Raw genomic sequence first — 27,810 nt, 5'->3', positions numbered from 1 at the left:
TGCGATACGATAGGTCATAGCCTACCTCTTACAGGCGCAGACACACCTTTGTAACCTTTCGATTGGTTCCAAGATAAAGTTGAGGCTCAACATTATTATACATGGGTCCAATTGCAGTAGCGCTTACACCATTCCATAAAACTAAATCACGGTATTGTACCAGCGGGAAGTGGCAGCCGATTTTTGTCAGCTACATTCGGTCACTGACCCGTGTTTGGAATCCTGCAGGAGGTTTACAAGTCATGGTCATCACCAATCAGATCCAGCCCGTGACCCATAAAGTCCTTCTCCCCACTGGTTCCAGAACGCTGGTTCGAGAAAGTCGTCAAAAAAGCTGGCGGCGTAATTACTACCAACATATACAAGCGCCATTACGGTTCAATAGTAATAAAGTAAATAAATAATTATTATGAACCCCAAGTTCTATATATTTTCTTCTTTTTTTCTGTAACTTATCTTTATATATTGCAATTTTAGTAAGAGCTATTTGGGGCAATAGCGTTGAGAGTGTCACAATCTTTTTTTTATGTGTGTGTGTGTGTGTGTGTGTGTGTTGGGGGGAGGGGTGGGGGGGGGGCATGATAAGAATAGTAGAAAAGGGCTACACAAGGACATACCTAGGTGGTACCAGGTAGGCAGACAGAAGAATAGCTTGAAAAAGGTGACGCGCTCTCCGAAGGAACACTATAACTGGCTGGTATATTTTCCAACTATAATAACTAAATTTTTAATCTATCATCTCATAAATGCGGGAGCGCACGCTGTTCTTAGGACAACTACTTGAACAGCTTCCCAATCTGAAGGTTCATAATGCAAGACCCCAGCTAAAAGCTGGCAGTCCTAGCTCGCGAACCTTAGTCTCGGGCGTGTTAGTGCGGCGGTAGCCCGGATCGGGAGCTTGGTGTGGGGCATGTGGGGCATTACCTATGCAGGGGAGCGGGGCCCCAGATTGGAGAAAGCTAACCAGACAGTTGGGGAAGTGGGACGAGGCGTTATAGAAAGCTCCACATACGGTTCGCATTCGAGGCGCTAATAGACTTTTGTGACCAATCGAATGTTAGGGACAGTTATGCACATCTGATACACAAAAGCAGCCGAGCACTTGGAGCGGTGGCTTGCAGAAGAACTTCTCCACCGTCTAAATTGAGAGATGACGAGACACTTCCCTAAAAAATATGACTGAATATGTTAGAGGCAGGTATCCAGATGTATCCCTTAATCTACACGTATAAGTCCAATACTGGCCATAGCAGGAATATCTAGACTTGTACGAATGATTGCACCTGATGTATAAGTGAATCACACTTTACCTTAGGTAAGGTACGTATGACACACGTGATCGATGTGTGACATATCAGCTCCTGCAATAGCACATTTCATGCTGTATAGGAGCACTCTTGATGACAGAGGATATATATCAGCACGTGTTATTGAATGGTATAGGATGGAACTTTTATCGCTAGAGAAAATCACATCGGCAAGGTTCTGAGCTGTAGGTATAATACTGTTAGCGCAAGTACCTAGGGGGAGATTTAAAGTGAGTAACTACTAATGAACGCTCAAATAATATTAGCACAATAGCAATCTGCTCATGGTCTATTATTCAGTTCCGTATCATATCGTGATTACTGGTTTCGACTGGAACAATGAGTGGGTGACAGCTTGCTCTACTAAAGTGGTCAATACAACTCCTTAGGCTAAAACTCGTATATAAAGCATTGGTTTCCTCGTCTTCCAATCCCAATCTCAACACCCATCCCCAATTATAATTCCGATACCACTTACAGGCTACGGCATAGCAGGTTTTTCGTATTCGCCACCTCCTTACACAATAAGAACCGGAAAATCACCCTAGACTTTTCTCAATAATGGCGACACGTCGCTTAGCAAGGCCTTCTATACTCGCATATCGAGCAGAGCTTGACCAGTTGCTCGCAGACTTAAGAGCGTTCAGCCAGGTAGATAAAAATCAGCAGCTTTGGCACCTGCAAGCGCATTTAGCAACGTTAGACCACATAATGACAGGGGATAAACTAAAAGAAAGGAGAGAACGAGTCCTTGAAGCTCACCAACTTTTCCTGACGATGAATCAGGATGAACAGCTCCACTACGTTGAGCAGCTTTGCGACCATGCCAGGAGTCGTCAGGGTCATCATTTTCGGCAGGGGTTGTTTCTGGCGCCCTTCGTCGCTCAGTATATCCGCACGGTCCGTTCAGGCTTGTACAAACAGAGAAAACATGGTAACTGGTTCGAGTGGCGTCAGAATCATCGTGACAATACAGAAATTAACCTGGAACCTGGGAATGCTGGGGACCAAAGTGTACGGGAACACATGCGTGAATACCAACAATATGGTCAGTTACCACTGCCATCGTAGGAGCTCCTACCCTTGTAGAACCGTGAATATTGGCACTTGATATAGCAATAGATGGAAGATAGCCGCTATTTGGAAAGTCACTACGACAGGAGTCACCGGAGCGAGAGGGAAGGCAATCATAGAAGCCGAGAGTATTGGTAATGGAAGCATGTAAGATTATTCATCCTCTTTGAGCCTGAAGTGCTGGACAATTGAGTCCCACGCTAGGCACCGTTCTGGTACCTTTAGCGTATCTGGTCTTCCCCATTTATATACTTTTAACAACAATACGATATTTACCTTATGTAAATTTTAGGTATAGTTTCATGCCCTTGATAGATGTCATGCCTATACGGAGTGAGCGTCAGGGTCGTACATGCATTATCTAGTAACACTTGGCTTTCTATCTTCTTAATAAGGAGCTACTATGAGACTATGGTCATGGTGGTGACCCGCCAGGGGTCATAGTTATGAAGGGATAACTTAATCTACAATGAGTTATTCAACTAAAGAGGATGCTTACCTTCTGTGTACATGCCAGGGTCTGGTTAGGTACTTCGTGAATAAAACGTTGCCTTTTTTCTTTTAAGGGATTATTGTACCATCTTCCTTGAAGCCTATATAGCATTCTCATTGTTTCCAAGTAGTTCGTGACTTAATACCTATAGCCTGCGAGTTAAGCCCGATTTTGATGTCATATCCCAGTATTAGAAGGGATGTAATTCACTCCGCAGTAGGCTGGATGAATTATAGCAGCCTGTGGTTTAAATCAATATTTGGTTTCTTTTACGTATATATTCTAATTGAAATTCTTTCTTGGATCTCCGAGAAGGCCAAGCTCATTAGGTCTTGGATTATACGTAAGTCACTGCCTAGCTGGATGATTACGCTCTTATAGACGCACAGATTTACTACGATAGGTACTCTGTCGCCAGTCACTGAAGATTTGTATGATGATAATCCAGTAGGCGCCTTTCGACTACACTGATTCAAAGTTAACATTGAATAAATCGCGTAGCACAAGGATTAAGAAACAATTCCAGCTTCTAAAACCCTGCCTAAGATGTATTTATAAAGCGTTAAAGACTTTCTGAAGATCGTTGTTTGCCGCTCTCTAATCTACATCCTGTTTCCCACAGCCTCATCGGACGAAACTCTCAGGTATCAACCAACCGACCTGACGTCGACTGCAGCAGCGTCTCAATCCATACATTAGGTACATACCATCCACGAGAATAAGATGGCTTCTACTCCAGTACCCACAACTATCGCCGAGGAGTACCTCTATGGCTTGCTTATCCAGTTCCCACGCTTCGCCGAGAAGAGCAAGTCCGCGCAGCGAGACCAGCTGCGCGGTATGATAGAGTGTAATGAGCCGGTGGGAGACATACGACAGGAGCTAAGTCGGTGTCTGAGCCGACATGCGCATTTCCTGGCGCTGGACAGGAGTTCGCAGCTGCAATACATCAACCATCTGCATTTCTTCTTCCATCACGGATCAGCGTATCGTTACAGGGTATTATGGCCTGTGCTCTTCCAGTTACCCCAGCTTTCAGATTATATTTACACGACCAGGCCCGGCGGCGACTACGATCCTACCATGAATAGCATCAAGAACTGGTTTCTGTGGAATTTGCAGCGCCGTGGACTCGAACCACCGGTTCCGAAAGACCACGCACCGCCGCCATATGAGCCCTAATACCCTCTGCCTTACCATTAACAGCGCCACTACTTCCTAGTTCATTGTTACCGGGGGAGTAATGCCTAAAACTACCAATGTCGGCCAATGCTATTATAACCATAACATCTTATCGGAAACGCACCAGACTTGGTCAGATAGTCAGCTACTCAGATGGCTAAACACCTCCATGTACTACTTACAGATTTGGACATTTTCTTACAATATTATTTAATCACTAGGTACACGTCTACCTATAATATTAAATATGAGCCTATTCCCCTTTGTCATTCTTGACTCGGACCGTCGAGCTTCATTGATAAATGCAAAAAGGGACTCTATTCAAGACCAGCGAATTGTGGATTGGATCCAACCTCATTCTATTTTGAACCGTTTAAGTAGTATATCCACGACCGAAGTTTTTGAGATTGAATCAGGTATATGTGACTAAATTTCCGTCCCGATCTTTCCTAGTGACGCCTCTTATATTAATACCGACAAATGCACTCATATATGCGAGTAGGCAAACCGCAGAACAGCATCTTTAAATCGAGTTATTCCGAACGCTCAATGGCAATAGACTTCTCAGTGATCTCCTCATACCCCGAGCTGAGCTTCCGCCTCCTAGTCAGCGTCTCGACGTACAGCGACACTCTCTTCCGACTTACCCCCTCGCCATCAGAGAAGTCCACCACCGAGTCGGTCGTGATAGGGGTGGCGGTGGGCGAGGGGGAATTCCGAGGAGAGGTCGGCGTCACGAACAAGCCTTCGAAAGCCATACTGGTGCTCGGAGAGCGTGTAATGGCTCCCCTGGTTTCTGCTAAGCTGTCAAGTGTTGTGACCGATAAGTCAGGGGCTGTCGTTTCCTCAAGTGTAGGTATAGATGCCAACGCATCCGGAACCGAAGCGGCCAGTCCAGTCTGCGGCAAATGCGGTTCGTCGAAGAGGGTTCCGTACCACGCCTCCCGAACGGCCAGGCCGAGAGCCACGGATACCTGCCGGGAAACGCTGTTGCCGATGATGCGCCATTGCGCAGCCGGCGTGCCAAGGATCAGTTCCTCGTCGCGAAAGCCCTGCGCACGCCTGATCTCCAGGACGGTCAGCGGGCGGTTCTGCTGCCAGTGGTTGATCGTTCCCATGCGGGCGTCCGTCGGGGAGCACCTCGTGGCGACGGTACCAAGCAAGCTGTGTGGGTGGATGCGACCCCAGCCTTTAGACGGCTTCATGGTTCTCTCGGCAGTTTCGGGGGGGAACAGATGATACCGATCTAACTCGCCCATCACAGGAGGCAGTCCCGGTCGGCCGTGCCAAAGTTTACTAAAGCTCATGCCCCAGGGGTGGATGGGGATAGCGGATAATTGCTTTCTTATCGGGGGTGTGAATCCTTTAGCTAGTCGATGGTCAGGGAAGCCGACGCAGAAATCCGGTTTGCCGTCTTGGATGTCGGGTAAATCCCCTATAGACTCCTGCGCGGTCACGTATCTAAAGGGAGTTGATAGGAGTTGCCTACTGTCAAAAGGGCGCCCGCAAGACATCTCGCCAAGCTTCGTCAACTGGGTGCCAGGTGGGTGAGAATGCGATGGCACTGGGGCCTTGGGCATCCGGAAGCCCGGAGCGCTAAAGACGAGGAATACTCGGCTACGAGTCTGTGGCGCACCAAATGACCACGCGTCTAGAAACATAACCTGGACCTGGTAGCCTAGACCGACAAGCGCGCACACTAACTGAGAGAAAACGCATGTGTCGCGGAGGTTCTTCGTGTTTACTATTTGCTGCACATTCTCGAGTATTCCGTAGTAAGGTCGGTACAGGTCGACATAAGCTGCAAACGAAGCAATAAGCGACTGGTTCTTCCGTTGGTCATTTGTGGTCCGATCAGGAGTTAACAAGGAAAACCCCGGACAAGGTGAGCCGGCGGAGATGAATTGGACATCGCCAGGTCGAGGCACTTTGATGTCGGTCCCCCACATGGCCCGAAGCAGCAGGTCATCAACTGAACCCAAAAAGGGGGTTATGGGTGTGTCTGGCTCGCAGTTAGCCATATACGTGTGAATAGCCTCACTACAGATGTCGTTAACCCAGAGCATCTCAATGCCACCACCATCTTCCAGACCTCGTCCAAGATTTCCGCCGCCGCAGAACAGATCAAGACCTTGTAGTTTCTGTGACCGATAGTTCTGAGAGGGGTCGAATCCTAGCCGTAATCTTTGCACTAATTCCATGTTCAGGGGGATGTAAGCCAACTGGCCTTCTCCAGTCTCAATCTCCTGATGTGTCATAAAGAATAGGTCGCCGGTACCATTCAAATCGTAAGGGCTAGATACAGTTTCTTCGGGTGGAAACGCTCTAACCAAGCAGTGCCGAAATATCTTGTGCGAAGAAATCTCAACAATTTGATCTGTATAAACCACTTCGTTAGGAGGTGAATTAGACGCGTATTTATCGACCTCCTTTCTCCGCAGGAGCTTTCTCAACTTAACGTGGCGTCTCTTTCCTTCATCAACTAATGATTCCACAATAAAGGTCTCCAACTGTAGTGCTTTCGGATTGGTTTCAACGAGAACTGTGTCTCCAATATTGTAAGATGCCTTCTCGTGAAACCTGTCCTCTTCACACGTAAGGTGTTCCTTTTGTAAAGTAGTCCATTTACAATCATCAGATAGATAGGTTTGGCGAACGAAGAACTCTGCTGAGGTGGAAGGGTTCCCAAACCACTCTACCTCATGCGTCGAGAGGATCTGATCTGATTTTACCCGCGCAGTTCCGTGATGGCAGGTGCAATTGTTAGATAAGAAGAGCTCGTTACTCCAGGGATATTTCATGATACCACAGGGCGTATCGATCGGTTGATAGAGCCATATAACGTCGAAGGAATACCTCCCTCTGGGCAATCGATGAATCTTCTGTACGAGACCAAACCATAAGTGTTCTCCTTCGTAATGCTTTGACTTTTGCTGTTTCCACTCTGTATCAGTGTTATCGTCATCTGGCCTTGTAGATATGACATCTCCCTCCTTAATTGAATTGATGAATGATTCACTATCATAGGCGTCCCTCTTGATCGCCCGTGGACTGGTCTTCTCAGTTGGACGACTAGTTCGGATGAAATCTACTCGTTTTCTCTCTACTGAAGCCGATGGGGTTACTGGTTTGAGAATATTTCCAAATATCATATGGGAGAACAGATCGTGAACGTAAGGCGTCACAATTGTCGGCACAACTGTGGCATTTCTTCGTAACTTCGAACGCTTCCTACGTCCCCTATCTACGTCACTGTCTTGGTCGGATGTTGCCGTGTTTATCTCGAGATTAGGCTTATATCGGTTGAATGTTTTAATCTCCGACCAAAATGTATGCCATGAAACAATTGTATCATCCAACCCGTGAGCTTCTTTCCAGATAAAGTCAATGTTGGCAATGAGAGCCCCTCGAAAGTCGTTATTCCCGTGGGCAAGGTGCCATCGTTTAAATGCAGCCGATTTCGTATGTTTCTGCAGGATCCATGTACTAAACTCCGATTTGAAATCATAAAGAACCGCCTTGCGGCCAACCTCCTTTAAGTAGTCGCAATAATCGAGCACATGCTTGGTAAAGTCGGCAATCCAGCGGAACGCTTCATAAAATCTTATGTACTCTGTTGAAGGGGTCTTCAGTTTATAATAAATTTCGTGGCCCCGCTGCTCATTTAATCGCGAGCGTATCCAGATCTGATCGCCAACAGTGTGTTCCTCGCTAGCATAATTTCCAATAGGGAGCTCCCGAAAGGGTATCTTCTTAAGAAAAAAGTTCTGTTCATCATAAACGAGGGTACCGTCAAAATAGAAAACATCGGAAGATTGCCGGGTAGCGAGATGTTGTAAAGGCCTTAGTTCGCAAGGGTAGAGTTCGGAGTCGAGGTATATAGAGAAGTCTTGAAGATCAAATTCCATGTATTCTAAAGATTCGTTGATTTTTGATGTTTCAAGTAAGGTTGAGAGAGCATCCACTTCATTAATTTCCGTGGAAGACGGCGTAGCACCTCTGAAAATAGATTTAGGTTGAGTCAGAGTAGATTGGGGGATTTCTACAATAATAGGTCTCTCCCGCGGTGCGTTTTCAATGGGCAAATCTGGAGCTATCTCACGGCCTTCGTAAGGACGTGTCTCTGGTCTGCTCCAGGAAGTATCCGAACTTGTGCTACTAGTCCTCGATCGTTCGTACGGATAATTTTTATCGGTCCTACTTGGTCTGTATGCATGATCGCGTGTTTTATATGCGTCGTCCTCTAAGCTATATAGCTCATTCTCCTCGATGCTTGCGATAATTTCATGGTGCGAATGTGAAGCTTCAGACTCGGATAATGTTTGGTCAAAGTATAAGTCGGGTGTTGGCACGCAACCAACGGTCTTTTCAGCAACCGGGAGACGCTGATAAGTGAGAATATCTTCCTGGTCTATATCCATTCTTATCCCAACCATATAGTCTACCTCCTACAAATTTATCGACGTACCGTAAAAGCATAACGAGTGAGATTGAAACTCGAAAGAGACCCATCTACAATGTTATTATACTGGATGCTAATGCGGATGGAATTATGATAAAGAGAGAAAGAGAGAACAAAAGTATTAAAGGTGGAAAAGCAAAGCGGGGGGCGGTTGTATGGAATTGTGGTGAAATATAGAGAAAGAATAATAACCAAAGGATCCTAGTAACCGCTGTACATAGATACCAAGCAAACACTTCATAGGCCTAATAAAAGAGGGCTCATATATGATATGAGATAAGTTTAGGTATTCTATAAGATATCTGCTATATGTTTGCTGTTGGGCAAGCAACGTTAAACCTCAAGAGCTTAGAATAAGTAATTCTTGGCAAGAGCTGCGGGTTCAACTTATGAAAATAAGCACAACGTGTGAAGTAGATCAAAAATTATGAGAATTAAGAAACTGAGTCAAGGCAGCTAGGCTTAGAGTGGCTCACTGGAATGGAGCTATCTCAGGTATCTTGCCGCTTTCAAAGGAATTGAGAATGCGTGTGACGAAGACTTGAAAGAGAGGAAGAAGAGGTACAAAAAACGAGAGAGCTAGCCAATCAGGTGGGTCCAAACGCTGCTAGCTCTACTGTTTGCATCAAGCCACAGACCAACCTTTTGCAGCCAATAGTTTACATAGAGGTAATAAGTTCAATTAGGGGTAAGGCACCTTGCTATTGGTGTTATATCCTATAAGTCAAAGTAAGTAATACGCGTATTTACCTCAAGTTCTTGGAGTAGAGGGTTTAAGTACCTTCTACCTACCTAGGTACCTAGGTACCTAAGGGTTTATGTAACACATTTCGAATTTATTCAACGAATACTATTGTCTTTTCTTCTTTATCTGCCATTCTCATGTATTCTCTTTATGCGGTACCGCAATCGTGCGCTTGAAATCTCTAAATGCTAAACTATGTGTATTATACGTCTATCAAGTCAAAGTATTTTAATCATTCCAAATAAGTGAGGTAAGTCGAGTTAGATGTTCTCATTTTTTTGGGCGTGTCTCAGTAAATCGGCATATAATCGATGAACTCATCTAATTACTGCATGCGTTATTGGTCGGTGATGGACTCAACCTAAACCCCTGAAAAGACTGGGTCGCAAGATCGATCTACAGATTATGTTCCTCCGATTAATTGCACAAAATCGGCATTACAATTCCGTCCCGGACGCGGGGCGCCACTTTTCTCTTCCGGGTCCGAGGGGAATCCACATCTATCCACGTTGCACTTAGGTACAAATTCTCTTCCGAAATAGATTATTTCGACAATTGTAAAGACAATAGTGTCAATTGATAGCATTGATACATTCATCTAGCTTCAAAAAGATGCTAGTAGCTAAGGATATTCCTCATGAGCCATTTCCAGAAGCACCAGTATTTTCATACCTTTTGGTATCAACTTGCCCATCCATTACCGTAAACTCCGGGTTTCAATCAGATCCTTCACAGCCCATAACGCCAGTCTTAAGCAGAGTCTCCGTCCATATGATAAAACGCATATTCGCGGGTTGAGTTGGTCCCAAACAAAGTGCGTCAATCGTATTTCAAATGTGTCAAGATCACTACACGGCACCACGGGGCTTCGCCTTGGCCTTAGCCTTCTCTTTCTTATCCTCCTTGAGCTTCTTCTTTTTCGCTTCGTTCTGTTCCTCGAGCTTTCGCTTATGCGCGGCCTTTTCCTCATCTGTTTTGGGGATCACCTTGAAGAAGCCTTCTAACCGAGCCTGTTGCGAACTCTTGGTGGCCTTTTCCAGCCTTGCACCACCGGCGCGGACTCTGTCCTCGTTGAAACCTTTGTCAGTCACCAAGAACTTGACCAATCCTTCAATATCCGGCTTCTCCCATTTAAAGTCGCAAAGTGGATCATCTGCCTGGCGAACATCTGGCTCGAAGAACAACGCTCGTGCGTCTTCAAAGGGCCAATCTTCAGGCAATGTGTACTTGGAATCGCTCTTGATGTATTCAACCACCTTCTCGAGTGTGCCATATTGACGTATCAGCTTTAAAGCAGTGCTAGGCCCTACTTTGGGGATGGGATCGACGTAATCACATCCAAGTAAAATGCAGAGATCGACGAACTATTCTAATTAGCATTTGCCGGGGCATGTAGAATAATGTTTAAGTAACATTTGACTAACTTGTTTGCGATCCATATTTAACCCCTCGAGGACCTTATCGACATGGATTTCCTGAATCGGCTCCTTTCTCTGCTCACTAAAGGTCAAATGGCGTAGTAAGACTGGGCTGTCGAAACATAGCGTGTCCATATCTTCACTGGCTGTGGCGTACACCTTTCCAGCTCTGGCGAGAGCGGCGCACTGTGCTTCAGCTTCGGTTGGCGCAATAATATAGGGTATACCCATCAACTTCAGCAGCTGCTGGCACTCGGCGTTGTGCTCCTTGGTGACTCGGACGGTTCGGCGGGAGAACTTTTCGACATCTTCGGCCGTACCAGTTTCTTTAGCCTCTTCGAGTCCCTCCTTGGCTTCGGCCTTGCGCTGGAAACGGCGAGCAAGTTCACCGGACTTTAGTTTCGGAGGTGCACCGTCGAACACGTAGAGAGGTTTGATACCGTTATCGACCATTCGTAAAGTGCGATAGAACATGCCCATGAGATGGGAAGTGGTATCGCCAGATTCGTTCATCAGTTGCTGACCATCGGAGCGGACGGCGATCAGGAAGCTGTAGATACTCATAGAACTATATGTGAATTAGTTTCTGCTGTCTGTTTCGAATGGAAATAAGGGTGCACTGCACGTACGCATCCTATAGTCTTAAAGTTAGTCTGCGATTAAGTAGATGATTGGTATCTCATGAAAAACTTACTATAGCAACTTTGCGACCGAACTGACTTTTGATGTCACCCTCTTTGATGGCGGCAGGAGCCTCATCTTTAATGATGGGGAACAGGCCTTTAATACCCATGATTAAAGTTTTTCGAAAGCGAACCCTAGAGAACCAGTAGTGAGAAAGAACTGAGAATTAAGAAATAAGGGTATATCGCTAGGTAATTTTTCATGGGTGGAAGTGGATGAAGTTGTAAAGTTAAATAAAAAAAGTGGTAAGAAGATTAGAAGATTATAGTGGGTGATGTCACGAGAAATGCGAAACCGACGCGCCCTAAAATTCAATTAACTGAAGGTTGACGCGCCTTCCCAACGCGAAAAGTGGGTATATGATAAGCGATAAGCCGGCGTTTACCTTCTTCACGCCCAAATTTGGTGACTAAACTTTGTATAAATCACTTCATAACTCTATGAAAATGGTCGAAGATTTAATGAAATGAAGTCAACTGGAAGATTAACCTATCCTATTTAGAAAATAAGCTATCCCCAAGAAACCATCCTTACCAATGAACATTCAAAGGTCAAAGATTGAGCTACAGGCAAGCCACCTATGAAAAATATCTCATTTCAAGACAAGTAAACCAAACTATATATTTAAATTAAGACATCTCAAATAGTATACTTATATCTCGGACTCTCATCTCCAAGCTCCGCCAGCTCATCTTCTGACAAGTTCTCGTGCTCCGGCTTCAAGGGTCCCTCCTCACGCTTCTTATTTTCTCTCGCAAACCAAAACCACAAAATGCTGTAAAGACATGCAGCCATGCCGACCAGAGACAAAGATACGGCGTTGCCTACGATATAACGCGGTCCATCGGCGCTAGGACTAAAAGGATTATTAGGTTAGATACCTATTGAGTAACGCCGATATGCTTTAGGGTAATAGGTAGACTTACTATATAAATGATGACATGATACCCGCGGCATTACCACAAGTAAGTTGCATACCGTTGGCTGTTGTTCGTTTGCCGTACCGGGGAGTATTACTCGGTAGCTAAATTCAACTTGTTAGAAAGACGAAACTATGATTCGAATCGATATGGAAGACTAACCCAAGCCAGCGGTAAGCCAACGGTGACGTAAAGCCCGGTAGCTACTAAAAAGCAACTTAAAGATCATTAGCTTTACCTCCAGTACTAAATCGATAACAAGCCATACCCAAAATAGTGAACGCCGGCTGACGAGTCCGAAAGGAGCACGCCGTATCCAACGATGCTGATCACACCAAAAGCCACAGTGAAGAGGCCGCGCATCTGCATTCGATCCGAGAGGAATGCGATTCCCATGTAAGTCACAGCGCCAACGAAGTAACATGGAATAGTGAGCAACTGGATTTCCGCAGTCGACCACTGTCCTAACCCACGAATAATCGTCGGTAAGAATGTAGAGTATCCTGAATGGCATGTGTTAGCATATTCTAATTAAACATCCCAAGACCAAAAGGCTCACCATATAATAAAGTGTCTACACCGAACTGGGCGACACAAAACATCCAAACCTTCCAGTCCTTGAACGCAGCCAACATGTCGTCCTTGCTGAACTTCGCCGCGCTCTCGGTGAACCCGTAGTGGCGGAAGTGACGCTCGTTGGCAAGTTTCTTCTCCTCGGAACTCAAAAAGTACGCGTGATCGATATCGTTGGGGAGGAGAAAGAGGGCAACAACTCCTAGCACGATACTTGGCAGTCCCTCGATGATGAAGATCCACCTCCAGCCGTTGTACCCAGCAATTCCTTCCATGTGGCCGATACCGTAAGCCAGCAGACCGCCCAGAGCACCGGCGATAGCGGCGCTGACGAAGAGGTAGCCGACGCGAAGAGCAAGCTCCTGCTTCGTATAGAAGAATGTCAAATAAACGTTCAGTCCCGGGAAGAGTCCAGCCTCAACAACACCGAGAATCACACGTATAGCGATGAGTGCGCCATAGCTGTGAACAAAACCCGTACACATTGCGACAACCCCCCAACCGAAAGCAATGAAGGCGATATATCGAGAAGGTGTCAGGGGTTTGAGCACCAAATTTGAGGGCACCTCAAAAAGAAGGTCTATGTGTTTCGACAAGTCAGAAATGAACACCATAACCGTTGCTTGGAGAAGAATGACTAACATGTGACGAAGAAGATAGAGACAGCGACCTGGAACTGGTTCCCTACCAACCCAAGGTCTGACTCCATCTTGTAAAGGCGTGCGTTGCCGATATTCACACTGCAGCCAGTTAGAAGCCAATTCGCAAGCTAAGTAAATGATTGGCGGAGCGAATACCGGTCTAAGAAGCTGAACGTGTCTATACAATCTCACATTAGCTATTACTAATTTCACAAAGACAACTTATAATAATTTGTAACTTTTAAGAATAAGTTGTATTTTTTTTTCATTTTTTTTTCAATAAAGGCATTCTATTACTCACAAAGAAGCATAACTAAAGGTATAATGTGTAAATCAAGCTTGCGCAAGAGCTTCTTCTCATTTACGCCGAACGACGGATCCATCGCGGTTTCGGCCAGACCGTCCTGGACCTTAACATTCGAGTTGGACATCTTCGGAGTGTCGTTTTCCATCGGGCGATGACAAAGAAGTGAGGGTTTCAATAAGATCGCAAGTTTAATTTAAATGGCTTGGGTAACAATACACCAAAGCCGGTCCGGTTCCGAAAAGAAGCCGGATAAATTGATGTGAGTCTTCGAAGGGGGAGCTATATCGGATCGAAATGTGGCGAGATGATTTTTAATACCAAAAAAGAAAAAAAACCCGACCAAGCTCAAGCTCCACCCTGAATCGCTTCTTGCGAACTAGAGATGGAGAGAGTTAGTGTTGTTTTACGTCGAATCTTGTCTTACCCACCGCGCCTGAGCTAGAGATAAGCGAGATCCCTTCGTTATCTCATGCCATTGACTTGTGAGTATTCGACGGCGAGTCCACAAAGCTACCTACCGTAGGTACCTAAGGCAAACAAGAATCATGGAAGCAGAAGAACGCGAAAGGAAACAACGTGAGATACGTGCTATATATTTAAAAACGAAACGAACGAGATAGATAACCTGGATTCGGCCCTATCACTTTTGCAGATTCTCCAGCAGCCCAGCAGCTGAGCTGCACCTCCAGACATCCCAGCCTGCTGATAACTGACGATCCGAAATTATTAAGCACGTAAGCAAACCCGAGCTCAGCTGCACATGGTGTCGGGGAAGGGTGATGTTAGAAATGAGCGTTCCATTCAAAGGCCTCAACTCTCGCGTAGACCCGGGGTTCTGGTTTGACGAACATCAAGCCGTTATTCCTGTCAATTCTTTCCTCAACTTCTACGCATCACTCATCAAATCCAATTGATAATGAACGACGAGATAGGTACGTTGGCTTCGTAGATTATGACATAAGTGGTGGTCCGGGCCAGCGGGTCGAGCCGATAGGATGATTTAGGTACCTAGTTAGACCCTTGAGCAAAGCGTATGTATCTCCGCCAAGAGGACATGGGACCTGGAGACCAGGGCGTCGAGGCCAGGGTCGGATAAGATAAACGTCAGGAGTGGGGGTTGGTTGTGCTATGCTGAAGCTAGAGCTCAATATCTTTCACCGAGACCCAAAAACAAATACTATTATGTACCTTATAAGTGGAGGTAGCAAACGATGTACGGGTAAGATCAGATACAGTTTCTTGGCTAAACTAATCTAGCAACTGTTAGATAATACTATGTACTAGTAACTACAGCGTCCCTCGAGAAGCTTTCACGAGTCTAGAGCACGTCTCGCCAGATGCAAGATGAGGAGGGGCCAGAAGGAACTATTCTATCAGGGGTTATCCCAATCGCCGAATTTCTCGGCGATAACGCCCTGTAGGTAATTTAAATATCTGCTAAGTCCGCAAGACTCTCCCCTCGTAGGGCTGGCACCGTGGCGCGATTAAGATGCCGTCTGACAAAACTCAAGCTTGGACCCCGTTGGGGTAGGTACTTAAACCAGGCGTTTATCGCCTGAGAATCACGGAATCAAGTCCGGCAAGAAAATATCGTGCGCGCACCAGTTCATATTCGAGATCAGAGAGAGTACGGGGGGACGAAGCGGACCTGCCGTGTTTCTCAACGCGTTCGAGTCGCGTATTCGAAGAATATATCGATTCAGGGCTCGTCGAGGCGAAGAATGAACAGGTGTATCGATGCGTCGCTAGCCGGTAGCGATGCCATGTGACCGATCTATCTCATCAACGCTTTGAACGACGTCAAAGTCGTCGACAAATGGTACTAGGCTCCTCAGACAGATCCCCCCCCAAAAAAAGGGGGGGGGAAGGTCTTCGCAACTTCAAAAAAAAAAATCAATTTTCATGGCTTCTATTGGTATATGAGCGGAAACAAGCACGCAACCTTTAGCTACCATCGTGGAGGGAGCTTGTTGGCAATTGTGGATTCTGAACACCCAGCGGGTAAGCACCGAGATGAGGTGGTAACTTGACTGTGTGACAATTATCGGGGATACCTACAAATTGTCCTATGGAATGCGATGCGAAGAGTTTAGGGATAAGATGGACTATCAGCGTCCGGTTCGAATTTCACACCAATTCCACCATTTCGGAGGCTACAATAGTATATGCCACTCGGGAGCATCGCTTTGGTTCGTCGAAGTCAACCTGACGATTAGTACCGCGTTGCTTTCTAAAAGAGAAGGGGTCATTTATCGAGCTACCCAGACCTACGTACCTAACCTAAGGTACTAGGTAGCCATACGATGGATTCCGTGATATACATTTTCTCCCGAAGCCAGGTAGGTTAGGTACCAATCATATTGCGGAGATCCAGAGAGGCGAACTCATAAGAGTGAGCCAACGGGAGAAGCTCCACCAATGCCATTATCACATCTCCAAACTGTAGGTTTCCTACCTAATCCAATTGAATAAGACCAACTGTTATAAGTGCAATGCTGCAGCCTATTATACCCAGACGTCCACAGAAATAAATACCGTTACGAAAACACATGACAGATTTCGCCGACTTAAAAGGGTACTATTTCTATAAAAGCTGTATGAAATAGTATGGATCCATCATTCCCGAACGCCGTATCTATGCTCTCTCAAGATATCTATCAATCTATATACAAATATGTACGACTTTGCCACCTTTACCGGCACGTGTACCCTCCGTCGATAACGATATCGGCGCCGGTCGTGTACGTGCTCGCGTCGCTGATCAAGTACACGTACGCGGCCTTCAGCTCCTTGGCCAGGCCGGGGCGGCCCATGGGGACCATGGAGTACCACAGGTCCTGGGTCTTCTGGTCGATGAAGTCAGACAGGCCAGTGTCGATGTACCCCGGGGAGATGGAGTTGACGCGGGCGAAGTCGCGCCACTCGTTGGCCAGGGAGCGCGCCATGTGGATGCATCCCGCCTTGGCAACGTTGTACGACGTCTGCTCCTGCGGGAAGTTGGCGACGTGGCCGGACATGGAAGCGGTGATGACGAACGAGCCGTGGCCCTGCTTCTTGAAGTGAGGGCCGATAGCCTTGGCGCAGTATGCGGTGCCGTTCAGGTCTATCTGGATGACCTTATCCCAGGCCTCCTTCGTAGAGTCGAGGACGCCGCCGTCAGCAGTGGCGCCGGCGTTAGCGATGAAACCATCGATGTGGCCAAAGTCCTTGACGACGTCCTTGACGAGCTGCTCGCAGCTGGTAAAATCAGACACGTCGCACTTGTAAGCCTTGACTTTGACGCCGTGGGCTTTAGTTAACTCCTCTACATTCTTTTCGGCCCCCTCTTTGCGCGAGGAGTAGGTGATAGCAACATCGGCACCCATCTCCGCGCAGCCACGAGCAGCCTCGATGCCCATTCCTCGAGGACCAGAGGCGCCGGTAACAACGATGACCTTGCCCTTAAGGCTGAACAGGTCGATTAAGCTGTCCGTCTTAGGAATGGGCTGAGGCATGTTTATAGTCTAAGTGAAATGATTAATTGGTAGGGGGTGGGGGTGGAGGTGGAAGGGTTAGATGGTAGAGGAGAAGTGTATTATAGCGGAAAGCTAAGGAGATTTAAAGAATGGATTGTTGAGAAGGAATTGAAGCAAGAGGAAAGTAGAAAAATCATGGAGGGTGTATAGACTCTTATATACCTCTTGGGTACCTACTCAAGGTATGTATTTTACAGGTAAGAATACCCAATAAGAGGAGGTAGTCTACGAATCTGTTAGTGGATAAGGTGGTAAAGGGTCAGGTGGTAAAGAGCAAGGTGGTAAGGGATAAGGTAGTAAGGGATAGGGTGGGATAAGATGGGTATAAGTGGATAACGCCGACAAAAAGTGAAAGGCCGCTATAAATGATTTGATGATGTCATGATAGCATCTACGGGCGAGTGTAACAGTTTAACTAACGCCAGACCACTTAGATTCAAGACATCGGGTATACTTATCCCGCCTTCGTATCCTTCGTACCCTTCGTACTCAGCGCAATGCATGCGGTTATATTGCTAGGCGGAGGGGTAAAAGTGGTGTGAGTAAGAGTAAAAAAAAGTGAGTAGAAAAACGACAGTTTGTCCCATTGTGTCTCCCGAGGTTTACGGTTACTGCCGCGGTCAAGGGAAAAAAAGAAGAAGAACTCGGAGGACCCGGATGGCGTTTATTATGCATACCTACCTCCTAAGGTACGGATGTAGTACAGGTATTATGCAAACATACCTCTGAATTACTACTAGCCTACCTCAGGTAGTTACTAATAGCCTTACTTCAGCATGTAACTTTATACTTTAGGTAGGCACCTGTTACGGCCATATCGGTCAACTTCGGCACGACTACGGCGTTTGATTTGTTCGGCCACACACGGAAAGAGCAACGCGCGTGGGATGTCTCCTAACCCCGCCAACCCCCGCAGGGACCAGCCCGCCGATTAGGTCCAATTCCTCCTAAGCACCTTCCCTCCGGACGACGCCCAGGTCTTGCAACTATCGAACCTCCCATGCCCACATTCTAAACAAGAAGTATCATAGTTGAATGAATGAACTACTACTCCACGATCGCAGTTACACTTTACCCTTACACATCTCCAGTGGAAATTCAATGTGCTTCTTTGCACGTTCCGTGTCAAGAAACGCCTGGTTGGCGTCCCAATGCTGAAAGTCCCGGTAGGACTCGGCTGTTCCTTTTTGAATTAGAATGCTCATTCTGAAAAGAGACGGAATACATAGAGACATGACCTACAGGACGGTCTGAATATCATCATACGGTGAATTGTTAGAAGCAGCGGGATCTATCTCGCGGTGTAAGTTTCCGAAAGTCAGTTCATCTTAGACAGGCTGATTATCCAGTTTGATTGTCACTAAAGGGGTATGTGTTTTTGTTGGCAAGGATAAACATGATTTACGTACGTTCGGAAATAGCTTGAAGAAATTCATCGAGGTAGTCACTTATTTGAAGTCGAACCTCTGGCACGCCGTATTCAAAGGTAACACGATACCATGGAAGCCCTCAAGGGGTTACTTAAATCAGACACAACCTTATTACATGATTATCTTACAAACTTGGTTTGTCATAGGATCCCTCCACCAAGTATCGTTGCTAATAACTATCATGAGAACGTTTCGATATTCCCACGTTTATCTAAGGAGTGGGGATCAATTCGCAAATATACACAGTCAGCTTTTGCAACAGAAAAGCTTCCCGAACTGAACTATTCGAGGAGCTCGAACAGCTCAATACTCGGCTAGGAGGATTGTTTGACGGCCTGGACTCCGAAATGGACCATGAACAGTTACTAGCCAGTAGGTCGGACATAGATAAGTTCTGGGTAACTGCAGATAAGTTCTTCAAGGCAATTTCGTCGGTATGGAAAGAGTGTTGCAAAAACGATTTCAAAATGATTTTCGTTAAACAGCCGCCTTCGTCCGAGCAGTTTCAAGAGACTCCAATCATACAAACCAAAATTAGAGCAAGACAACAGTATGTTATCACTTTAGGTACTTAATTTTATTGTATGATCTAACAGGATGCCAGATATCCTAGCCTGATTTCCTGTATATGTGCCTCGCTTAGTAACGGGAATGGTAGATGCTATGGTTATATTCAGAGTGTACAGGGCGTTTATTACGTTAGGTAGGTATATAAGGAAACACCAAGCCGAGAAGGTAATCTCGAACGTAAGACTATAGACCAAATCCTGCGTGGAGGGTCATCACTAATCCCTAACCGACGGCAGCCTTCCTTCGTTCAATAACATGACACGCCATGGCTTCCCAAGACATGGAAAAAGTCGAGTATCACATTTCTCGGTGTCGGTGACGGGGACTCCGGCGTCATTTTGGACAACCCCTATCTCGAATGCGAACTCATTACTACTGCTCACTAACAGAACTTTCAACAAACCCCAATCATCACCAATGAAGTCAAATAGATATACCGAGAATTAGAGCTACTGGGTATAGTCCTCTTAGAGCTATGCTTTGGCCAACTTCTTGAAGAACAAGAGTTTCGTCAGGCGTACCAGCGTCCCGGGCTCGGTGAGATGTAGGAGTATGGGTATGACGCTGCTGCTGCCCGACAGTGAAATAGTAAAGTTATTGAGGGGGCAGTCAGATGGTGTCTCGATGGGTGCCGTATCACTCCGCCCAAGGATCTAAGGCGAGAAATGCTTAGGTGAGTAGTGCAGCCTCTCGAGAAATGTGGCAAATATCTCTCGGGGGAAAATCAAGTGGGGTGCCCAGAGGTACCTAGGTAGGAGGTAGGCAATGAACGGAGTACGCTAATAATATAATATACCTGATGATCTTGACAGATGGTTTTGAATACGTGCAAACCCGAGCTAAGAAATCCAAACAGCACGTACTCGTCACGTAGGGGTCAGTGCCACAGAATAAAGTCTAGAACTAGCAAAGTATCAAACGCACGAGCAATAACGAACAATATATAGTGCACCTGGAATGACAATACGTGTAAACCATTTCTCGGAGAGATAAAATTGTGCAAAGATTGACATTCCATTACTTCGCCAGAGTTAATACACCTTAACGTCAAGAAACTATAGCATCGACAATAATCCTTCAACCCTACGAGTAATAGTTCGAGATCTCGTTGATACTGCCATTTCTATAGCATATCGCATATCACTTATCCCTCTATTGCTCAAACAACTAATAGACGACCACGACTATCTTATATTACACCCTTCATTCATACCTACCCGGTACCTACCTACTTGCATTTCATCATCGTGACGTCTCGTCTTCGTCTCGTATAACCCATCCACCCGATGTGTTGGCGAAGACGTGTTTTCTGGGCCTGTCTACACGAGGACGTCAATGTCACGCCTCCATTGCCCCTCCTATATTGCGAGAAATCCACGCTGCGAGCAAAAGACAGCCGCAGCAAGGTTACCGGAATACGCATCCGTCGAAACGACCGCATGCCATGCGCCTCGGTCGACATGCTCCCGCTCACGAGCAAGCAGGATTTCTTTGGCGGGGTGTTACGTTCCGACAGGTGCGAGCTCTGCAAAGCCGCCGGGAGCAGCAACATGAGCAGTGATAGATAGCGAGAATGTCAACAAGTCAACTCATCAGACAACGAGGAACAAATTAATAATGGTGCTACTAGAAGAAGGGGGGGGGGGGGGGGGGGGAAGAGGAAAAGGGGAAAAGAAACAAGAAGAGGGAGAGGAAAGGGAAAAGGAAGAGGAAGAGGAAAAGGGGGGGAAGAAAGTTCCGTACATATTAGTATATTAGTATATAATGTGTAATTGATTGGATGGTGGGTTACCCTCTCTTTCCAAAGGCGTCGTTGGGCGCCCGAGGGTACGGATAACGGGGAACGATGACGCTCGGGCTCCACCGCGAGGGAAGTCTAGTTCGGGGGATGTGGGGCTTGCGTCGTCGGGAGGATCATAGTACGCGTCATGGCATTTGGCATGGGGGTTATTAAAGTTTGGCGTTTGGTACTGAGAATTACAGATGCTTTTATTACGTGTTTCCTTGAAAGCTACCTTGGTAGTCTAGCAAGATGTGAGGCTACATCTATGAAATTCCAGTGAGAGATGGTCTGGAGAGGCTAGAGGGGGGCGAAAGAGGTTTGATGAAGCAAGCTATCAAATAGGATGTGTCTTTAGATTTTGTATCTTTGGAAATAGTACGATTTTAGTGTTTTACGTACCGGGCTTGGTATATTAATAATTAACTACCTCTAGGTAGTCTACCTACCTGGATACCTACCTCCTAATCTACTCACATCCGCCTCATCACCGAACTATTAAGAAAGCAAAAAGGTAAAGTCGCAGAGTCGTAGCTTAGCAGATATCAATTAATAAAAACCCATCTAAAGCCAAAAAATAATAGAAACAACAAGCAACAATAAGAAAAGGCAAGAAATAACAGCTTACGTATGCCTTTATAAGTAATCCCACAGGCCCGAAACGACATCCAGACCACGCGAGTTTCACCGCAAGCGCGTCTGCTCTATTACTCTACCACTCTACTACTCTATCATGTCGGACCCACCCGGCTCTTCAGGGGTTCGGTCCCAGATGCCGGGATTATCTGCCCAAACCTGCTTACTATACTGTGAAATGTTTCTATAACGTTAGTAGAGTATAGGACGACGTATTTACATACTAATGGCATCGGCAATTAAGGAATCATAATCAATAAAATGACGTAAAGTAAGAGTATAAATGTACTTCGTAACTGTAAAAAAGATATTGCAAGTTTAGGTAAAAACTAGATACAAGGGTAGGGGTAGGTATATATATGGTATCAACATCTACTTGTAAGCTCCGAGTTTCCAATTTCGTCTCCGTATATCGTAAGGGCACATCGCCGGCAACCAAGAATCTGAGAGGTATCAACCGAGCCCCCAAGAGTTTTTAAGGTAGGTCAGGTTAGGTACCTAATATATTAATTTTTATCTCGTCATGGTTTGGTCCGGCCAGGTGTTCATAGAGTATGGTTTTTGCTTGTTGAGCTAATTAAGGGGGAGTCCTGGCCACATCCCAACATGTCTACGGTGACCAAGTCCAGCAATGAACGCGCACTCTATCCCAAGCGAAGGAAAACCAGAATATTTTGCCTCCGATCGATACATTAGGTAAATACAGTGGCCATCTGCGTCCGGCGCCGGTGATAGGGTGATGCTTTGGATTGTATTGGCACAAATGTCGGCCAAATCTTGTATATACAAACTTTCTTTTTTTTAGAAATTTTCTTTACCCCAGACGAAGGAGAATCTATCACATAAAGTTAGTCAACCATCTAACGAGACTATCATGAAATGTCATAGTCACTTACCCAGGTTCGCTGTACTTATTACAGAAGACGTGGAGTGAACTACCTAGACCCTTAGGTCCACAGAAGAACACACCCGCCTCGGCCGGCGCATGCAGTTTCCTGATACCTCGGAAGATCATATCCCAGTTGGGACGTCCGAAGTTCGTCGGACTGCGCAATCCGGTAATGGTATCCTTGTCAGCGTTGGCATCGTTGATCATAATGTTTGTAGCATCGTCGGCCTTGATCTTAGCGGTGAGATAGGTGTGAATCTCGATCCTGTTGTCAACATCCTGAGCCTCGATAGCCATCAGCAGCGAACGGAACCATTCGAAAGAACCGAAATCTCTGCAGATCCAGAAGAAGTACACCTTGGCGAGACGGGTCTTCTTCTGGGGGTAGTTCATTCGGTACCAGATCGACTTGAGGATAGAGGCGAAAGGAGTAACACCGATACCAGCGCCGACGAGCATTGAGACCTCGTACTTGAACACATCTTCTGAAGCCGAACCAAACGGCCCATCGACATAAACTCGGGGTAGGACTCTCTTCAAGGCGGGATCCACCTCGTTACCCTGGCCGTTGACACCTACAACCGTTGACGCATCCTTATCTTTGCGGTCAAAGTCGCATCCGAGAGCCTTAGCTAACGATTTCGTGAAGTCGCCCACCATACGGACGTGGATAGAAATATAATCCTCCTCGGGAGCACTTGTCAAAGTGAACGGGTGGTATTGCCATAGGGAGACTTCAGGGCAGCAGAAGAAGATATACTGTCCAGCCTGGGTCTTCGTGTTTTCCTTCTTGATTTGAATTTCGCACACGTTACTCGGGTGCTGAATAACCTTCGAGATATAGGTCTTGTGGCGGCCACGCAATTCACGAGCAACTCGTTCGGCTAGGTAGACAAATCCTCCGACCATCCAGTACTGCCAGAAGACACCGATGGCCGAGGTACCGATCGAGATACAGAACGGCGCGAAATCAGGCTGAATCATGCAGAAGGCACCGTGGAAGGACCAGAAGAAGAAGAAAATGATGAACATGTGGTGAGTGTACCAGAAACGTTCGTAGTTTGCTCGTCGCGGCTTCTCGTACGAGGTCATAACCATACCAGTGAGCGCTACTAACATAATATAACCTGTCCAACCCGGACCTGACACCAAATTGGCGACCAAGAACCCGTAGAATCCCAGGTTGTTCTTGGCAGCGATCTGCGCCAGGTTGTTCCAATGGGCGATCGTGTGGACCCAGGAGAAGAAGAAGATGGACCAGGCGGTAGTGATATGGAACGTGATGTTCTTATCGAATTGGATAATACCGTTAAGAGGCGTCTGTCGTGCCATCGAGATGAATGTCCTGCAGACCGGCAGCAGAATCATGGCCACATCCACGTGGAGAACCAAGGCCGAAGATCTCGCAATCATATAAGTCGGTCCAAAGGTATCTCTCGCTACTTGCAGATTGTCCTTGACGGCGTAGTTGACGAAACCGAAAGCGAAGACAAGGGCATGGAGAATCATGAAGACGAAGACGAAACTAGGGTATGGTTAGTAAAAAGTATCGCACGAAAGAAACTCACGGTTGACACGAACAATCTTCGGTAACCCTCGTTGATCATCCACTTATCGAATTTTTCTCGCATCGTCAGCTCTCTTTGCCGTTCCTGCGTCATCTCTCCCGACAGCAACATTCTTGTTAACGGCGTCCATCTTGACCTCTCCGAGGGCTTCTCGCCCATATCGTAGTACTGCATCTTGAACGAAATTGCGCTTCGGACGAATTAATTACTTCGCGTTCGTACTTGTAAAGTCGCTTTTCGGACGATGTCCAGTCCTCCAAGTCCGCTTGTATCTCCAAATGCACAGTCACCAACCCGACAACCACCAATACCTCCTCTTCTCTATTAGTTTTTCTTTCTTATTACAGTCGGAATCGCGTCCCTAGGCACGTGGGGAAAAAACAGGTAATACTAATTCAGAGCCTGCTGAATGGGCAAGAAGCCATAGAACGAGAGATTCGGTAAAAGGTAACGGACGAAAATTACAGCCAAAAGAAGGTTATGTCGGCCTGAGAGCCTGCTGTAGCAGCTTGCCTGTCAGCCAACTCAAGAATCGAAATAGCGCACCTACGAAAAGGAGGAAGGGAGGGGAAAGCGTTTGTGTGTAAACGAAGGGGAAAGAGAGAAGGGTTCCGAAGATCTCATGCAAGAAGACGGGAAGGCAGTGGATATTATGGGAGACCGCCAAGAATAAGGAAACATCAGGCCATTCTCGTAGATCATACCTGGGTACAACGCCGCAACGAGATTTGCTTAACGTAAACTCTGTTATAGCTCCATCTACGGATTAGTAGACACATAAAAATTCACTGCAAAGCTTAGGTACCTACGACAAGGCCTCACAATTTGCAGGGGGAGAAGAGAATATATTATGAATGATGTGATCCTGGGGGGTTCACTTTAAAGAGAGACGATAAGGGGAAAAGAGCATGAAACTTGTGTATCGGTAACATGCGATGGTGGTATATCCAAGCATAAGCGGCCAGGTACACGTAACATTTATCAGGGGTTCTAGGACAGATGGATCCTTCGATCTGGCCGACGAGTGACAAGCGGTTACAGCCTTACCACAAACGGATTCGAGGCAATTAAAGTACGAATGAGGCTCACGACGTCCACGTTTCTAGGTTGAATCGTACTAGCGAATTTTGGGTACGAGTTGCGAGTAATTTGCATCTTCGCGATGCCGGTGGTCGTGATAGAAATAATAGCTCCAAGCAAATAGAAAGGAAAGTTTGATATTATCAAAACATATCAGGTACTTAGCCGAATGCAACAAGCAATGGCTGTCGGTAGCGAAGGTATTCAGCAAATAATCTTAGACCATGACATAGGTACACTCCGTTCTGCTCTGCCGGGCTAAGACTGTCTGATGTTCAGATCCTCGCCCAGGTCCAGAATAGGGAGGTGGGTTATGGCACCACTTCCATCGCGGCGACACGCCTCGATACTATGTACAAGACAGAAGAAGAATACACAAAGGCCCGCGCGCAATCCTCAGCCAAGTTACATAGAATTATCGAAGCTGGGCTGGTCGCTTCGTGGTCTTGGAAGAGGGTCTTCGTTGGTTACCTACATGAGAATCACTATGGGAAGAAAAAGAAGAAAAGAAAAAAAAAGAGAAAAAAACCTATGAGGGGGATCCAGCTTTGACTCGGTTTGGAATGTGGAGAAGACAAATAGGATGTCCAACGGCTCATTGGTCAGTGCTCGTAATATGCCCCGGCGCCTGTGCCTCAGATTGTTTCGTCAGGGGTTCTTAGACAACATTCGAGACTCGAATTTATCAAGGGTCCCCAGGAGAACATTAGGTTAAACTTACCTTAGTTACCTAAAGATGCGAATGAATTCATTCGAGGCTTCACTTTTACTTCTTTGGGGTCTTTCTATGTTGGTCGTCAAAGTAGTACCAGGTAATCAAGTTATCAGGATTTGATCTCAATCGACTAATAAGGCACGGTTTATAGTAAACCACTCACTCCAAGATGGTTTTTTCATGAAGCTCCCACATGTTTACTTCTTACCTTAAAGGTAGGTGACTATTTGAAATATCGATTAGGATACCAAGGAGACAGACACTATTGTACGATTTTGACAACATTATACATTAGCTAATAAGCCTGAATATGTTAAAAAATAAAATAAAATCTAGGCTTAGTCTCGTCAGCCCGTCTGACGCTAGCATTTGATCGAGCCACATAGGCAAAAGCCTCTGGCGGCGCAGGTGAAAAAAACATAAAAATGTACCTAACCATCAGTTTCGTTCTCTAACTAGCAGCAAAACAGGCAGCCCAATTAATGATCATATCACCAACCTGACGATGATTTGATCCAACGCTGGTGCATGTATGTTACTATGTATGTTGCCTGTTCATTCACATGGATCTTTTACCGTAAACCAACGCATTATGGTATTACATATATGTACCTAATGTATGCCGTCACATAATGCGGTCAATCCCGGAGTAGATCTCATTCATCAAACAGTATAAGAATGATTCTTTCTATATCCTCAATATTGTCCACCTTCCAACTCTACTCTACCCGCCTCTACGTTCATGTTCCCGTGACCTGACACCACGCGAATTCGAGTTAGTCTAGCGAATCCCTCCGGATCCTGCAATCCGGGACCATCCCAATCCGGACATCGACGTATCCCCTCAGAGTCTATATTTGGTATTTTCTCTTCACCTGTGGTAGGATCTGAGGTAGGTAGCTAGTATATCTACCTAAACAAGTGTCTTACTGTTTTGACGACCACACCATTCCCGTATGACCGGCTGCGAAAACGTAAGTTGGATATAAGGCCATATAGGTGTATATACGGTTTGGTACGTGCCCGAGACTCGGCGGCTAAAACAAGGGGGTGGTGCATGTATGAATATACGTAAATGCATACGCCACGTTTCCATAGATCTCAGCTCCTCTAGTTATCACATGCGCCTATATTCTTTAGTCGAAACTCCGTATTCTAAAACATCTTTACTACGCAGCGAAAAGGGGTCCTAGGAAGGTTGGCTTGATCCTCATGTCTTGGATTGGACGATTTTACGTTAACATTGTAGGTATCTTGAGTCACAATAACGAACCCTAATAATCCTTTAGAAAATTTAGCATCAACGATCACCCACGATCATATGGACAGGCAGTCGGGGGGAGTAAGAGTTTACTACGGTATCCATAACAATACCAAGAAGTCCTTGAGACGATCTAGATTTAGGGTCGTAACAAGCTCTGGGGCTTTATTTATAGACTTCACGAGAAGTATACGCAAGGGGGAGAAGGGAAGATGCATGCATTAAAAACAAATCTGCGGTGAATGTCAGGGAGGGATAAAATGTAAAGCCAGAGAGTTCCTCCAGATCACTCCAACATATCATGTCTTTCGTAGAGCTTTATCCTCGTTACTAAATCATTCTTCATTCCACTCCTGAAATCATGTGCTCTAATATTCATCGAAGAGGCACACTGAGCCATAACGACGAATGGACAAACACTGGTGAATGCAGATCGTATTGCCTAGGTTGGAAGGAGAAATCCATATCCCTTCCGAAGTATCATTACCAATAAGTGCTATGCTCACTGCCTCCGATGCCAAACATCATTCTTCGCCAGCGAATTCTTCTTAGTCATTATG

General features: G+C 46.1%; 7 protein-coding genes across 7 annotated transcripts; 2 read left to right on the top strand and 5 right to left on the bottom strand.

Annotated features, from left to right (window-relative positions):
* Positions 1 to 1,868: 1,868 nt before the first annotated feature.
* On the top strand, positions 1,869 to 2,378 carry F4812DRAFT_470976 (uncharacterized protein; the record flags this gene model as incomplete). Its single annotated transcript, XM_047939041.1, has 1 exon — positions 1,869 to 2,378. The coding sequence occupies one exon, from the start codon at positions 1,869 to 1,871 to the stop codon at positions 2,376 to 2,378; it is 510 nt and encodes a 169-aa protein (XP_047790695.1).
* Positions 2,379 to 3,597: 1,219 nt separating this feature from the next.
* Positions 3,598 to 4,056, top strand: F4812DRAFT_458815 (uncharacterized protein; the record flags this gene model as incomplete). The annotated part of the gene is made up of 1 exon (XM_047937423.1): positions 3,598 to 4,056. The coding sequence occupies one exon, from the start codon at positions 3,598 to 3,600 to the stop codon at positions 4,054 to 4,056; it is 459 nt and encodes a 152-aa protein (XP_047790694.1).
* Positions 4,057 to 4,537: 481 nt separating this feature from the next.
* On the bottom strand, positions 4,538 to 9,037 carry F4812DRAFT_364632 (S-adenosyl-L-methionine-dependent methyltransferase). The gene has a single exon (XM_047931880.1). The coding sequence runs from the start codon at positions 8,490 to 8,492 to the stop codon at positions 4,590 to 4,592; it is 3,903 nt and encodes a 1,300-aa protein (XP_047790693.1). The 5' UTR covers positions 8,493 to 9,037; the 3' UTR covers positions 4,538 to 4,589.
* Positions 9,038 to 9,551: 514 nt separating this feature from the next.
* On the bottom strand, positions 9,552 to 11,630 carry F4812DRAFT_426500 (Rad27p/FEN-1 endonuclease-like protein). Its single transcript, XM_047934022.1, has 4 exons — positions 11,376 to 11,630; positions 11,311 to 11,315; positions 10,688 to 11,249; positions 9,552 to 10,627 (listed from the first exon to the last, which is right to left on the bottom strand). The coding sequence occupies exons 1-4, from the start codon at positions 11,472 to 11,474 to the stop codon at positions 10,112 to 10,114; spliced, it is 1,182 nt and encodes a 393-aa protein (XP_047790692.1). The 5' UTR covers positions 11,475 to 11,630; the 3' UTR covers positions 9,552 to 10,111.
* A 130-nt stretch (positions 11,631 to 11,760) lies between these two features.
* F4812DRAFT_426499 (MFS general substrate transporter) lies at positions 11,761 to 13,823 on the bottom strand. The gene is made up of 6 exons (XM_047934021.1): positions 13,501 to 13,823; positions 12,845 to 13,438; positions 12,554 to 12,788; positions 12,448 to 12,502; positions 12,292 to 12,389; positions 11,761 to 12,221 (listed from the first exon to the last, which is right to left on the bottom strand). Exons 1-6 carry the CDS (start codon positions 13,565 to 13,567, stop codon positions 12,005 to 12,007), a joined length of 1,266 nt encoding a protein of 421 aa, XP_047790691.1. The 5' UTR covers positions 13,568 to 13,823; the 3' UTR covers positions 11,761 to 12,004.
* Positions 13,824 to 16,499: 2,676 nt separating this feature from the next.
* On the bottom strand, positions 16,500 to 17,300 carry F4812DRAFT_458811 (L-xylulose reductase; the record flags this gene model as incomplete). Its single annotated transcript, XM_047937422.1, has 1 exon — positions 16,500 to 17,300. One exon carries the CDS (start codon positions 17,298 to 17,300, stop codon positions 16,500 to 16,502), a length of 801 nt encoding a protein of 266 aa, XP_047790690.1.
* Positions 17,301 to 21,990: 4,690 nt separating this feature from the next.
* Positions 21,991 to 24,685, bottom strand: F4812DRAFT_426486 (ferric reductase NAD binding domain-containing protein). Its single transcript, XM_047934020.1, has 4 exons — positions 24,208 to 24,685; positions 22,634 to 24,151; positions 22,236 to 22,572; positions 21,991 to 22,180 (listed from the first exon to the last, which is right to left on the bottom strand). Exons 1-3 carry the CDS (start codon positions 24,366 to 24,368, stop codon positions 22,539 to 22,541), a joined length of 1,713 nt encoding a protein of 570 aa, XP_047790689.1. The 5' UTR covers positions 24,369 to 24,685; the 3' UTR covers positions 21,991 to 22,180; positions 22,236 to 22,538.
* Between the last annotated feature and the right edge of the window lie 3,125 nt (positions 24,686 to 27,810).

The sequence above is a fragment of the Daldinia caldariorum genome (assembly GCF_022478825.1).
Source record: "Daldinia caldariorum strain CBS 122874 unplaced genomic scaffold F4812scaffold_7, whole genome shotgun sequence".
Taxonomy (NCBI): domain Eukaryota; kingdom Fungi; phylum Ascomycota; class Sordariomycetes; order Xylariales; family Hypoxylaceae; genus Daldinia; species Daldinia caldariorum.
This window is presented reverse-complemented; position numbering and strand designations above follow the sequence as displayed.

Excerpts from the sequence above, each read along its gene's own strand:
- F4812DRAFT_364632 (XM_047931880.1), bottom strand. The coding sequence starts at position 8,492 with ATGGTTGGGATAAGAATGGATATAGACCAGGAAGATATTCTCACTTAT.
- F4812DRAFT_426500 (XM_047934022.1), bottom strand. The coding sequence starts at position 11,474 with ATGGGTATTAAAGGCCTGTTCCCCATCATTAAAGATGAGGCTCCTGCC. Across the intron at positions 10,628-10,687 it reads TAAATATGGATCGCAAACAA|TTCGTCGATCTCTGCATTTT; the intron begins GTTAGTCAAATG and ends TAATTAGAATAG.
- F4812DRAFT_426499 (XM_047934021.1), bottom strand. The coding sequence starts at position 13,567 with ATGGAGTCAGACCTTGGGTTGGTAGGGAACCAGTTCCAGGTCGCTGTC. Across the intron at positions 12,503-12,553 it reads GCCGGCGTTCACTATTTTGG|TTGCTTTTTAGTAGCTACCG; the intron begins GTATGGCTTGTT and ends ATGATCTTTAAG. Across the intron at positions 12,390-12,447 it reads TTGGCTTACCGCTGGCTTGG|CTACCGAGTAATACTCCCCG; the intron begins GTTAGTCTTCCA and ends AGTTGAATTTAG.
- F4812DRAFT_426486 (XM_047934020.1), bottom strand. The coding sequence starts at position 24,368 with ATGCAGTACTACGATATGGGCGAGAAGCCCTCGGAGAGGTCAAGATGG. Across the intron at positions 24,152-24,207 it reads AACGAGGGTTACCGAAGATT|TTTCGTCTTCGTCTTCATGA; the intron begins GTTCGTGTCAAC and ends ACCATACCCTAG. Across the intron at positions 22,573-22,633 it reads AATAAGTACAGCGAACCTGG|ATTCTCCTTCGTCTGGGGTA; the intron begins GTAAGTGACTAT and ends TTTATGTGATAG.